At 36.8% G+C, this 14,804-nt stretch overlaps 1 protein-coding gene across 3 annotated transcripts in view; it reads right to left on the bottom strand.

Moving 5' to 3' along the window:
• LIFR (LIF receptor subunit alpha) overlaps window positions 1-14,804 on the bottom strand; it is an 86,756-nt gene that overhangs the window by 35,151 nt on the left and 36,801 nt on the right. For all 3 annotated transcript variants that reach the window (XM_027774875.1, XM_006156306.3, XM_006156307.3), the window contains exons 5-7: window positions 13,116-13,279; window positions 5,096-5,270; window positions 2,331-2,585 (exon numbers count right to left, since the gene is read on the bottom strand). In XM_027774875.1, coding sequence (XP_027630676.1) covers window positions 2,331-2,585; window positions 5,096-5,270; window positions 13,116-13,279 — 594 coding nt within the window. The remainder of the gene's footprint in view (window positions 1-2,330; window positions 2,586-5,095; window positions 5,271-13,115; window positions 13,280-14,804) is intronic.

The raw sequence follows: 14,804 nt of genomic DNA, 5'->3' as shown, positions 1-14,804 counted from the left end.
GTGTGTGTAAGAAAGAGAGAAACCTTCAAAATGATTAATGAAAATGCTGTGGTCTGATACTACTTATAGAAATGGTTATTTCTGTGATCATATTTAGCCAAACATATATAGAAACTGTTATTTTCTACTGTTATATTTATCCAAACTATTATTTCAGTTTTTTAAATTGTTAAAATTAAACACTAAATTTGTAAACACTGATATATTTATTTTGAAAACTATTTTGAATTCTCAAGTCAAGACTTGCAGTCATTTTATTAAAATCACATACCAAAAATTTAGAATCTACTTAAAATGCTGATTATTTTAGTATTTATATATGTTAAGTTGAAGTACTTAAAATAACAAAAGTGACAAAGAAGGAAACAGAAGACAAGATAGGACTATGGAAAATACAAGGATAACATTAGAAATACAACATACTGATTTTTCTTTTCAAAGAAATTAATTTACAAAAGAATTAACTGAAACTAGGTAAAACTGATATGTAAATCAATTATAGTTTTATAGACCAGCAAATAGAAAATCAAACTTAAAAAGCAAAGTTGTTCTTAATTGCACCAGAAATAATTAAGTAACTAGAAATAAATTTACCAAAAAATATGCAAGAGTTTATATCACTAAGTAAAATCAAACACCTAAGTAAAAAGGGGGATATACCATGTTCATGGTTTGCAACACTCAATACTAATAGGTTGTCGGAAAAGTCATGTCACATTTTTTTCATAGAAAAATACATCATGATTTTTCTGACAACCAAATATAAGGATGAAAATTCTCCTAAATTGAACTATACACCTAATTTCACACCAATCAAAATTCCAGTAAGTTTTACTAGGTATGTGTGCATGTTGTGTGTGAGGAAACTAACAAACTGATTCTAAATTCTTTTCAGCAAGTCATAGGTTAACAGGATATATATATGTAAGGGAAAGAAAATAAGATTGTCAAGTCATAACATACCATAATCTGATTTTATAAGTTTCTTAAGAGCTCTTTCTGGAGGGCTACCACTCTTGTTACCACTCTTGCTGAAGGGAAATGTTATCTGTCTGAGTTGACAAATATTAAACAATATTTCAATCTTCAAATGTTAAAAATGAAGGTTAAATTATTATTTATACAGGTTTGTTCTGGTACTATGATAAAAGAATATCACTGTCTGAAATAATGGAGCTCAAAATAGTCCATATTCTCATCTTTAAAACTTAAAAATTTTTTTTCTTTTATACTTTTAGCTGGATGGTTCACTTTTTGGTATAACTTAATCCACAACTTTACTACACATAGGAAATATTTCAAGTGTAATAATTTCCTAAAATTCCATTAGGAAAGAGTATAATTTTCTGAAATTTAAATTAGAAAATAACTTCCCTTTTACTTGAATCCTAACATGCATTACTGGGAATACAAAAAGAGTCAGGTTACAGACATCCAGCTAAGAGGTGTGCCTGACCCTGGTATTCCTTTGGGAGTAAATCAACATCTGAATGTGATTTATCAGAAGTTACAGTAGGAGGAAAAAAGAGACTGAGAGTGGCTGATCTAGACTACAGTTGAAAATAATAGAAAAAAAAGGCAGAAGAAAAATCACTAAACAATTAGAAAATATATGTATTGTATAATCCATTCAATCCATCCCACATGCTTTATTCATGAGATCCTTAGACCAAACTCGGAACCTTTGAGTTCAGAATGCAGGCAGGACATTTAACATGAGCCATAAAGGCAGGGCACACACTCATAAAAAAAATGTTAGAAAATATCAAGGAATTTTGTACTGTGAGAGTGATCACATTGGTAAAGCTATACCCCTAAATGATCAAGCATACTTTATATATAGAAGACAATGGGAGGGTAAGAGTTCTCACCCATGTCCTTCTATTATCCTATTCTCCTCAAATGCATCATTTAAAATTCAGAGAGGATCTACTATGCTAGTGAAAGACCTATGTTAAAGCAATACAATTTCTTTCATTTGGGCACTTAAAAAAGTATGATTTAATTAGGTGGGGAATTAATATATACAAAGTAATTCTGAAACAATTAAGGAATAATTACCCAGGTCTCAACAAAGCTGACAACTAAGAATATAAACTAAACATCAGCAGCTAGATGTTTCAAATCTTACTGTAAAAACTGTAAGATACATAGAACATAGACAATCAGCAAAGGACTCATTTTAAAACAACTAAAATTCTAATGCTTTTGTATATTATTTGTATTTAAAAACAAAGAAAGAAATGGAATCACTCCAAATAATAGAATCAAGACTTTCAAGAAGGATGAAAAGAGGTTAATACAAACTCTTTTTACAAATATATACTCACATCCTACAAAAATAACTGTTCCAAATATGTTTTCTTCTGTTGTAAAAACCACATTTGTTCCACTATTTTCAGAAACAGAAATGTTATGAATCTTGATAGCAACATTTTCCCCATCAAGATGGATAAGGGGACAACTTGTTTGGCCAATTTGGGCTGATAACACTTTTTCTTGACTCACACAACAAAATGTTATATCTGAGCCTACAAGTATCACTTTATCTTGAGGAAAAACCTTAGTTTGAGAATCAGGAGTCCCTAGGGGAGGAAAAAAAAAAGAATTATAAATATTTTGGAAGTCTTTTTCATCTAACAGTCTCCATAATAAGATCTAGTTTTCAGAAAATTATTTTTAAAATAGCCCAAAATATACAAAACATACTAGTTAGTTACTTGGCAATAATGATAACCAAAAGATAAGGGATGTCTCCCAGGCTTTAAAAGAGCAAGACAGGACAAATAAAATGAAAGTATGTATGATTTTATTTACTTCTGAAGGGGTGATGGTGGGGAGAAGGGTGTGTTTAAGATCATAGGTAATGTCTAAGTCTTCGGGTTCAAATTCAATAGGCTTATATACATATGCAAATAATCCACATTCCCCACAAAAATTACTCATTAAGTAATTTCATTTCTTTGAAATTATTCTATATATCTAAGGCAGATTTCCTACTTTCCATTAGCCTACATATATATTCAAGTACTCTACATCCTTAAAAAAGCACAAGATATACACAAATACTTTACATACTAAAAAAACAATTTTTCTTTAATCCCAACTCTGAAAGCTAAAGTCATACTTTTTGCCCACTCCAAAATAGCCTACCATTAAATGACCTTTATTCTCCTTTCTACTCCCTGACTATTTAATGTTCTGTAATACAGCTTCTACCTCAGTGAGCCATTCTAGAATAAAAATGGCTCATTCTAGAATAAGAATGGCTCACTTCTAGAATGGCTCACTGGCCTAAAGGTTCCATCCAATAGCCACTTCTCAGTAATCTTTCCTTTTGAATTCCACAGTATCTGGTATGTTCCCTAAAGCCTCCCTTTCAAAACTCCCTCCCCTCTTGGGTTCTATTAACACTGTACTTCCCTGGTCCACTCCTAACCCTGTTTATTGGCCTCTATTTCTTCCACTCTACCCTCAGACAAACACTCATCTAAGGGGTGTAATCCTTGGTCTCCATTCCCCTTTCCCTAAGTTATGTTAACCTTCAGGACTTAGCACAATTCACATCATGTACTGATGATTCTCAAGTATACATATCCAGTTCCAGCTTCTAACCTGAATGCCAGATTCACATTTCCAACTGCCCATGAGCATTGAGGCCCAGACACTTCAAAAGGGTCTCAAGCTCAACATTTTCAAAATGAAGTTTCTGTTCCTCACCTAAGTCTTTCAGTATTTTCTGTTTGTGCACATAACCACCAGCTCTACCTGGCTGCCTACACTAATAGTCATTTTGGCTCTCTCCCTCACCAAATGCACTCAAGTTACCTGTCTAATCCTGTCTCCTCAGTGTCTTCACACCATTTCCCTTTTCATTTCTAAACCAAAGTGTCCTTGTTCATGCCTTCATGGTCTTTTGCTCAACTACAACAGATCATCCTTATTTATTTAACTACTCTACTGCTTCCTTCCTCTGACCCGTTTCTCCACACTGCCACTTAGAGTGGTCCATCTACAATAATTGCAGATCTTTTTCAGGACCTCATTTTACTGTCAGCAGTTTTCCTGACTCTCTCCCATATTGCTAACATTCTACTTGCATGAGTTATATTTAATATAAAGACGATTAGGGACACACCTGCAGATTCCCATGTTCTCTGAAATAACTCTGTGACCCCTAGGAGTCTGTTCTGTAAGCCAGAAACCAGAAACCATAATTTTTAAAAAGTACATAGGTTTGATTTCATTAATGCTTATATATAATTTTTAATTCTTCTCCAGTGCTCATTGTAGTAATTTTCAAACTGTATATTTATCTAATCACTCAGAAAGGTCTTTAAAAATGCAGATTCTTGAGGGCCAGTGATAGAGTGGTGGTTAAGGTGGCTGGCTCACACAGAGCCAACTGTACAGTTCAAGTCCTGGACCCAACAGCTTGAAAAACACACCAGACATGTGTTTATGCATGCTCAAAATCCTGAGAAGAGACTGGAAAAGAAGGGATTGTGGCGTGGCCATCCCCTCTGGGGGGTGCTTTCTCCTTTTCTCTCTCTCACTTTTGCTTTCTCCCACTCTCTGGTGAATGCACTTACCCTCAAGAAAAAAAAAAAATTTTTTTTTTTGGAGAGGTTTTCGCTATAGGGCGCATGCCCTTGCCAGACAGACAGAGAGAGACAGAGAGACAGAAAGCGAGAAATCACCCCCCAGAGGGGATGGCCACGCCGCAATCCCTTCTCCTCCATTCTCCTCTCGGGATCTTGGGAACGCACGCACATGCGCCTGGCATGAGTTTTAAGCCACCGGGTCTGGGACGCGAACCTCAGTTGACTACATGGGAGTCCAGTGACATAGCCATTACGCTAACTGCTGGTTCCCAGAAAAATTTTTTAAGTGAAAAAAAGAAAATGCAAATTTTTGAAGCCCATTTCAGACTTCTTAAATCAAAACCTCCAGTATGGCCAGGCTGGAACCTCCCCTGGAGACCCTTTATGCACCCAACTGGGAACTAGAACACTGAAATCTTAAACTAAACCTTACTCTTAAGTAAGGCCAATCTAACTCATTTGAAACAAAAATTCTTTAAATATAATCTTACAAGAAATGTTCTTCAATGGGCTCCAGTCACTCCACTCTTTGTGACCAGAGAAATGAAGGTCATCGACGTAGCACCTAATTCCTACATAGTGAGTGACACACTCCAAGGGCATGTCTGAAACCCAACTCCAGTGATGCACTGTGTCTTCATCACTCAGAGCTGTATTGAGGGTGACCTAAAAATGAACACAGATACGAGTTACATTTCCAAGTTCTCTCTCCTTAAGGTTAATAACGAAACAAAACACAGTAGACTATATACAGTTATCAGCTAAGTAAGTTTAAAGTTTGTCCTTTTGTGAAACTATCTCAGTTATCCAAAAGGTATAACAGGAGAGTCAGAGTAGCAATAGTCATTATTCAGGTATGTCCTTTTCTCCAATTGTGGACCTACCATAGAATCATGTAAGATACTGACAGTCATCAAAACATCTATTACAGCATGAAGGAAAATATACCATTGCCCAAATGATCTCCATTTTTCACTGAGAAAAGAATACTTAAATACGTTCAGTCCCCCAAGAGTTGAAATCAAAAAGAAGGACAGTATTTCAACAAAATAAATGGTTTTAGACTGGATTTGTTTCTCAGTTAACATTCTATATTTTAAACTTTCTTAATATATAGCTTACAGTAATATAAAATATTAATCTCAACTGTGAGAAATAGACAAAATTTTAATCAAATAAGGAAGATAAAAGATATCCTGGGATCTCCAGCTAAGGCAAGAGATTACACAAATGTATTACCTTCTCTTTCACTCCTGAAATCCCTCTAAAACAAGATAAGCAGGATTTTTTTTTAAAGAAAGCATAGACATACACACAAAAAAATAGGAGACAGTACCACCATGAAGATTTGGGAAGCTGAAAGGCAGATGCATATTGGTTAGCTTACTAGGACCTGAGAAAGATGAATCATAAGCCTACAATGGAAAAGTCAGGAAACCACCTGGCTTCTATCATAGAAACGACAAAGAGCTCAGTGAGTGGCCATACCAGGTTCTCCTGGAAATGCGGACTGAAGGTGGACTCAAACAGAAAAATTGCTTGAAAGCTGCTAGATGATTATGCTAGAAATCCAGATCCCCTGACATACTGTACTATTAAAGGATGATTCCTGTTCACTCTGGCAGAAGAATGGAGATTTATGTTACAGAAAAGTAAAATAGAATACCTCTGGATTAAAGGAGTTCAGGAAGAGTTGAGAATGGAAATACCATTCCACAAACAGAAGACTGCTAATCTATTCCATTCTGAAGGCTGAGGGAACCTTCTTCTTTTATTCAGTCAAGATACTGAAAGCCAGATTCATATTGTCCAGACAGAAGTCTAAATAAACTTTTTCTGAAGCATATAAACAGGTCAAGGTAAAAATACCAAAAATAGTATTATAAGTTTGCCAAATAGCCCATCCTAATCACCCTAATAGGGAAGTCCCCAGACAGTAAGTCCCATTTGGCAAACCAAAGTTCCAATCAGATTTTTTAAAAGAGCTCCTCAATTAAATAGGAACAGCAATCAGGATGACCAGAAAATGTAGGGGAAAAAATCTAACATGAAAACCAAAAATCAGAATAAAGCAAAAAAGCAACTTGAAGAAACAGGGTGTATAGAGAGAAAGGTTAGCGCATTGATATTCTCACAGATAAGAAAAAGTATCACATCCATAAGTTAAGAAAAAAATCAAACACAAGACAGAGGGAAGAGAAGAAAGGTAAGACAGTTAAAGGACCAGTCTGGCAAATTCGATTTCTGAAAAGCAGAAGTTCTAAAAGGAAAAGAGAAAATGGAAGAGAGAAAAAACAAGTAAATGAAACAAGAAAAAACTACCTAAGCTGACATGTGTTGTGTGACTAAGAGAGCCCAATAAGTGTCTGACATAATAGGAGGAAATAGATCTACAAAAAGAAACAATGGAACAATGTCTTCCAAATCTTCAGAAAATTTCCCAACCTATAATTCTATACTCAGGTAAACTATTACACATGAGTATAGAATACAGATATTTTCAGAAATGTTGTGTCTCAATGAACTTGTCTAGTGGCATTTTATGTATCCATGAGTAATGTGTGAACGTCCCATCTGTTCTACATCTCCTCAATATTTATAATTGGTAGTTTTTAAATATTTTGACAAATCAAAACAATAATTCTATTTGCATGCTAGCTATTATTGACAGCAAAGAGTATCTACAATAGTAGATAAGCCACCAAAATGAAGAAAATAGAAGAAAGATGAGATTTGGGGAAAAGAGGACCCATCACACACAAAAAAAGTGTAAGAAATCCATTTGATAATTACACAAACCTCCTGGAATCACAGTTTCCTAACAATTGTGCTGAAAGACACTAAGGCCTATCTTGAATGAGTTACGGGTATTCCTATTAATCCCTTCAAATAGAGAGTTGTTTGATAGGGACTGAGGCTACTGGAGCCCCTGAGATACCTCTGGTCATAAGCAGCCTCAGCTACTTATCAAACTCTGAGCCATACAAATTATTTTCCGTGGCTCTGTGAACTCTTACATAAAAAAAGTGGACAAGTCAGTTGGAAAATCCAGATCAAAATTTATTTAAAGGTACAACTGACGTGTATTTTATTATTTTGAGGAGATTTACACAATCAAGGGTAAATTTAGATCTAAATTAATGAAGTAGAGAAATAAAGTTTAAAAACCAAGGGGCCAGAGCAGCATAGTATAAAACATGACACTCCGTGAGGTTGATCATGTAGGAAGGTTCTGAGTTATTAGCATATGGAGACTTCCCTGAGTGTGCTAGACATGTGTGTTTCCATGGCCCAGAGCTGGCTGAGTCTGGGGAGAATCTCTGTATGAGAACTCTATTGGAGTTGTTCCTCTCTTTCTCTGTGTGAGTGTCTCTCTTGCCCATGGGAGAAATAAGTTAAAGACAAAACAAACAAACAAATAAAAAACAAGATAATACAAGCTATACGACAGAAATTGTGAACAGTGTTTATACAACCATAACAAAAGGTACTGCTCTATCAAAAGTTATCATAGAACTATATTAGATGATAGGAAATTGTATGAAAATACACATGCAAATACATATGCACCTGCATGCACTGAGGGAAGAGGGAGGCCTAAATTCTTACCTCCCATGGTCAGAAGTTAATAAAATATTGCTCAAAACTGGGGGGGAATTAAAAAACAACAATATAATCATGTTATTTGAAAAAAATAAATGTAGGAAAACACACAAAAATCAGCTAAAAGGTTTGAAATTGGTTGCTTCCAGAGAGAGAAAAGCATGTGAGAGAGAGAAAGAGAGAGAGTGTGTGTGTGTGTGTGTGTGGGGGGGGGTGCTATACAACTCTGGCATATTGATCCCTGTCTGGTCTGTATAGTACTCAGCTTCTGAGGCCACACACACAGGCTATAGCAAAACAAAACAAAACAAAAAAACAATCAATGCCTTATCAATGAAACCCTGATGACGTTATTTTTCATCTTTAATCTATCAAAAAATGGCAGCATTATGTTACAAAATTACTAGTTATAAAAACCCTGACTTTAACACTGATATTAATAACATTATTATGAACAAAGATGTCACAACTGACCTACACCATTTCCCTCCTTTTCTCTATTTTCTTTGATTCTTGCTTTATGTCCCATACAAATATTTTCTCTAACGTACAGAGCTACTAACTTGCAATTTTTCAGCAATGAGTTACAAGATCTTTCAATTATAACCCTTTTCATTTATGCTTCATTATGTCCATATTTCAAAGAATATTTAGTATTCTTAAACTAGCTTTAAAAAAAACTCATCTAGTTCCCAAAGGAAGTCATGACAACTAACGCTTGTTTGGCAGCTTTACAGATTTCATAGCATTTACTTTTTGGATCACAGAGTAAATATTATTGCCGCTCTACAAACAAGTAAAAAGGAGGTTTTGAGAAGTTACCCCACGTCAGTAAATGGTAACCTCCCATAATACAAAATGTTAGGCCATAATGAGAGGTTATGCTATACAATTTTTAATAAGTAGTTTATTTGTTTTTTTGAGAGATTTTTGCTATAGGGCGTATGCACTCACCAGAGAGACATAAAGTGAGAAATCACTCCCAAGAGGGGGGATGGCCATGTAGCAATCCCTTCTCCTCTGTCCTCCTCCCGGAATTTCGGGCACACACGCACACGTGACTTGTGTGAGTTTCAAGTAACCAAGTCCGGGATTCAAACCATGGTCAACCATGGAGAAGTCCAGCACCTTAACCACTATACCATCTGCTGGCCCCAATAAGTAATAGTTTGTTTTTTGGGTTTTTTTGGAAAGGTTTTTGCTATAGAGTGCATGCACTCGCCAGAAAGACAGAGAGATACAGAGAGATAGAAAGTGAGTGAGAAATCACCCCCCGGGGGGATGGCCACGCCACAATCCCTTCTCCTCCATTCCCCTCTCGGGATCTTGGACACGCACGCACACGCGCCCGGCGTGAGTTTAAGCCACTGGATCCAGGACTCGAGCCGCAACTGACTACATGGGGGGGTCCAGTGACATAGCCATTATGCTAACTGCTGGCCCCGTAAGTAATAGTTTTAAGGAAACAATGGTAAAGATACATCAAAGCTAGCTGCAAATCAGACAGGCAAGAATTGCCCTTTTGACAAGGATCAAGTATACAATTGCCTTTAAAATTCAAAAAAAAATAAAAAAGGCATTATAGGCTGAGGTTATTAGGACAGGCTTTAAAATATGGGGTTAGGATTTAACTCATGTTTTCAAATATGGCTTCAACTGGGATAAGATAAGTGACAAGGAAAGGGAGGGCATTTTAGACACTAAAATATAGTTACAAAATAGACATCAAGTCAGCCCCATGGTTCAGCTGTCAGGGCATGGGATCCCACAGCGCTGGCCGAAGTTTGTATCCTAGCCCTGGTAGCTTGAAAAATGTGCTGGGCTGGGAACCAGCAGTTAGCGTAATGGCTATGTCGCTGGACTCCCACGTAGTCGACCGCGGTTCACGTCCTGGACCCGGTGGCTTAAAACTCACGCCGGGCGCGTGTGCGTGCGTGCCCAAGATCCCGAGAGGAGAATGGAGGAGAAGGGATTGCGGCGTGACCATCCCCCCTGGGGGGTGATTTCTCGCTGTTCTCTGGCTCTCTCTGTCTGTCTGGCGAGCGCACGCGCCCTACAGTGAAAATCTCTCAAAAAAAAAAAAATGTGCTGGGCTTATGTGCATGCATACTAAAGTTCCAATAAGGAGGAGGAATGAAGAAGGAGGAAATGTGCCATGATTATGCCCCATCAGGGGGTGCTTTCTCTCTTTCTCTCTGGTGAGCACACACCACCTCTGGCAATAAAATATACATACATATACAGTTATATAAATAAGTAAATATTAAAATTGTAGTGGTTAATAGCATAAACTCTGAAACCAAACTGCCTGGGTCCCAATACTGACTTCATCTTTTAAAGCTTTTATGACTTATCTGTACTGTAAAATGAACAATACCAATCTCTCTTTCGTGGGACTGTTGTGAGGATAAACAGAATGAATATATAGTTTTTAGAATAGTATCAGGAAAGGAAAAAAAACACTAGTGACATGCCAACTATGACCATTACAGTAATAAAACACATTGTGAAAACAAAAAATAAGAAAGTAACTATAAAATACAAAATAATCCTATTTATATTCTTTACTATCTTATTGAGATACTTAGGAGTAAGTTGTAAAATTATCAGAGGTTCTTCTAACTCTTAAATCTGTAATTAGGCATATTACAAATCCATTAAGGAGAAAAAGAGTTGCGGGGGGGGGGTGGTGGTGGGGAACATTTCCACATACCGACTGTCAAACTTTTTATTACTATTCCTCATTACCCCTTGGATTAAAAGCAAACTAAATTTATATCATAAGGAATCACTCATAGACAGGAATTTTAAAATACGAGCAAGAAAAGAAACACGTGCAAGGATAATTTTCAGATTCAAGTAAACCCAAATTTAAGATTTCTCAATAACGAATGTGGCTAAGTGTTTGCAAACATTTATTTTTATATATGGTATTACAAAGATAAAAAGAGACTGAAAGGTACACTTTCATTTCATTTATGTAAATGTATATAGAAAAGGATAGATGAGAATACAATAAATAACATTTACTGTGTTTCAAGTGGTGGAATCATGTATTATTTGGCCCCGTAAGTAATAGTTTTAAGGAAACAATGGTAAAGATACATCAAAGCTAGCTGCAAATCAGACAGGCAAGAATTGCCCTTTTGACAAGGATCAAGTATACAATTGCCTTTAAAATTCAAAAAAAATAAAAAAGGCATTATAGGCTGAGGTTATTAGGACAGGCTTTAAAATATGGGGTTAGGATTTAACTCATGTTTTCAAATATGGCTTCAACTGGGATAAGATAAGTGACAAGGAAAGGGAGGGCATTTTAGACACTAAAATATAGTTACAAAATAGACATCAAGTCAGCCCCATGGTTCAGCTGTCAGGGCATGGGATCCCACAGCGCTGGCCGAAGTTTGTATCCTAGCCCTGGTAGCTTGAAAAATGTGCTGGGCTGGGAACCAGCAGTTAGCGTAATGGCTATGTCGCTGGACTCCCACGTAGTCGACCGCGGTTCACGTCCTGGACCCGGTGGCTTAAAACTCACGCCGGGTGCGTGTGCGTGCGTGCCCAAGATCCCGAGAGGAGAATGGAGGAGAAGGGATTGCGGCGTGACCATCCCCCCTGGGGGGTGATTTCTCGCTTTCTGTCTCTGTCTCTCTCTGTCTGTCTGGCGAGCGCACGCGCCCTACAGTGAAAATCTCTCAAAAAAAAAAAAATGTGCTGGGCTTATGTGCATGCATACTAAAGTTCCAATAAGGAGGAGGAATGAAGAAGGAGGAAATGTGCCATGATTATGCCCCATCAGGGGGTGCTTTCTCTCTTTCTCTCTGGTGAGCACACACCACCTCTGGCAATAAAATATACATACATATACAGTTATATAAATAAGTAAATATTAAAATTGTAGTGGTTAATAGCATAAACTCTGAAACCAAACTGCCTGGGTCCCAATACTGACTTCATCTTTTAAAGCTTTTATGACTTATCTGTAAAATGAGGATAACAATACCAATCTCTCTTTCGTGGGACTGTTGTGAGGATAAACAGAATGAATATATAGTTTTTAGAATAGTATCAGGAAAAAAAAAAAAACACTAGTGACATGCCAACTATGACCATTACAGTAATAAAACACATTGTGAAAACAAAAAATAAGAAAGTAACTATAAAATACAAAATAATCCTATTTATATTCTTTACTATCTTATTGAGATACTTAGGAGTAAGTTGTAAAATTATCAGAGGTTCTTCTAACTCTTAAATCTGTAATTAGGCATATTACAAATCCATTAAGGAGAAAAAGAGTTGCGGGGGCGGGGGGGGGGGGGGGGACAGTTCCACATACCGACTGTCAAACTTTTTATTACTATTCCTCATTACCCCTTGGATTAAAAGCAAACTAAATTTATATCATAAGGAATCACTCATAGACAGGAATTTTAAAATACGAGCAAGAAAAGAAAGATGTGCAAGGATAATTTTCAGATTCAAGTAAACCCAAATTTAAGATTTCTCAATAACGAATGTGGCTAAGTGTTTGCAAACATTTATTTTTATATATGGTATTACAAAGATAAAAAGAGACTGAAAGGTACACTTTCATTTCATTTATGTAAATGTATATAGAAAAGGATAGATGAGAATACAATAAATAACATTTACTGTGTTTCAAGTGGTGGAATCATGTATTATTCATTCCTCCCTTAGTTTCCTAAACTACGTATAATGGTTATACATTGTTTTGATAATTGACAAGTGATTTTTCACTAGTAGCAGATGGTCTTCAATGAACTCTGGAAGATCCCTGGTCTACTTCTTTAATCAAAAATGTATTCATACCAACTTGAAAATGTTTTTAAAAGTTGGTCAGTTTATTTAATGTCATTAAAAAAATCTACTTTTGTTCAAACTTACTAATTTTACAAGTTCCATACTCTCTTTACGTAGAATTTTAATTTCCCAGATGACATTTGAGTGATGTGGAAAAGCAGAACCCTTGTCATTCCACTTCAGATACAAGGTAGAGTTTGAGAAGTCAGCAGACAAATTGAAGATCTCTGGAGTATCTGGAATTAAGGCTTAAGAAAGGAAGCAAAAGAGAGAACTTAATAAAGCAAGTAATGAATTTCACATTGTAATTTCACTAATTAAGCAATTTAAACTCTATCCCTTCTTGATCAGAAATAATCAAGAATTAAAAGAAAACTTTTACTGACAAAAGAGAACAAACATATGTACTTAATCAGGTCGTTCCCAATGATTCATCAGGCAAATTTGAAAAAATGTATCAGCTTACTGGTTCAAATTCATATTACGTTTTCTAACACGAACAGCAGTTAGGTTCTCGTAACACTCCTCTAATCTACGACCTATAAGTAGGCAACATCAGAAAGAAGGAAAAGAGCTTCCTTCGTGTGGCTACAGGTGAGATCTGAGAAAATGATCAAAGGAAAGCTCACTTGGGGAAAGCTTTCTGCCTGTTTTCTCTGCAGCCACCTCACTCATCTCTCAGTATCAGAGCCCTTCCTGCTAAGAGATGTCACCCACTGAGGAACTCCATGTGTTACAACTGTTACAGATATCACTAAAAGCAGCAAGACTGTTGCAGCAACTAAGACATCGAGGTGAGAAAGCCAAGGGGTTAGGGGTTACAGTGCACAAGTCAGAGAACACAAAGGATCTCAGAAAGGTCTAGCAGGAGACTGCAATACAGCCTTGAGACAAGAGAGAAGGTGATCAATTAGGACACCACGAGAGAATGCCCAGGCTATGAAGCATATGATTTATGATGCCATAAATGGATAAGACAGGACAAAATCTGATGGACGTTTCAAGAAAATGACTGAGTGAAAGGAAGAATTAGTTCTAAGGGAGAAAGGAGAAAATATCAAAATTTCTCTCAAAATTCCAGCTCAGCAAGCAAAAAGGAATCTAGAGTCACTGTGAGCAGATGCAGAAGACTGGCTGAGGATGACAAAGTGTCAGGACCAAAGACACAACTGAGGGGAGGATTCTGCAGGTAGCTGAGTGATGGTGGGAAAAAGTTAGAACCATGAGTGTGACTTCAGTAGGAACTAAGTGTGGCCGAAGACTGTGTGAATACATGGGCATAAAGCAGCCAAAGCTCATTTTAGAGGATGCCGACAGACAATGCCACCTTCAAGGAATCAGAGACACTAAAAAAAAGGTTAGAACCATGAGTGTGACTTCAAATAGGAACTAAGTGTGGCCGAACAATGTGTGAATACATGGACATAAAGCAGCCAAAGCTCATTTTAGAGGATGCCGACAGACAATGCCACCTTCAAGGAATCAGAGACACTAGTAAGAATGCAGAGAGGGAATGACTTAGAAGCAGGGGGAAGCCAGAGAAAATCTAGAATCAATGAGACCAGAAGAAATGGGTTGTCATCTGGGCCAAATAACACAGAGTTTACGGAGACAGACTGTCAACATTTGAGAAAGAAGTCTGCTAGAGCAGTGGGTAATGAAGCTCATTACGAAAGGTAAAAAGAAACACCATTTTTGAGAATCTGGCTCTCTCAGAGGGAGAAACAGGTACCCCAAAAGGTAGGCACTTGTGTGTGTGTGCCCAAGATCCCG

The sequence above is a fragment of the Tupaia chinensis genome, unplaced genomic scaffold, assembly GCF_000334495.1.
Source record: "Tupaia chinensis unplaced genomic scaffold, TupChi_1.0 Scaffold000489_1, whole genome shotgun sequence".
Lineage (NCBI taxonomy): Eukaryota > Metazoa > Chordata > Mammalia > Scandentia > Tupaiidae > Tupaia > Tupaia belangeri.
The sequence above is the reverse complement of the archived record's forward strand: the minus strand, read 5'-3'. Positions and strand labels throughout refer to the sequence as shown.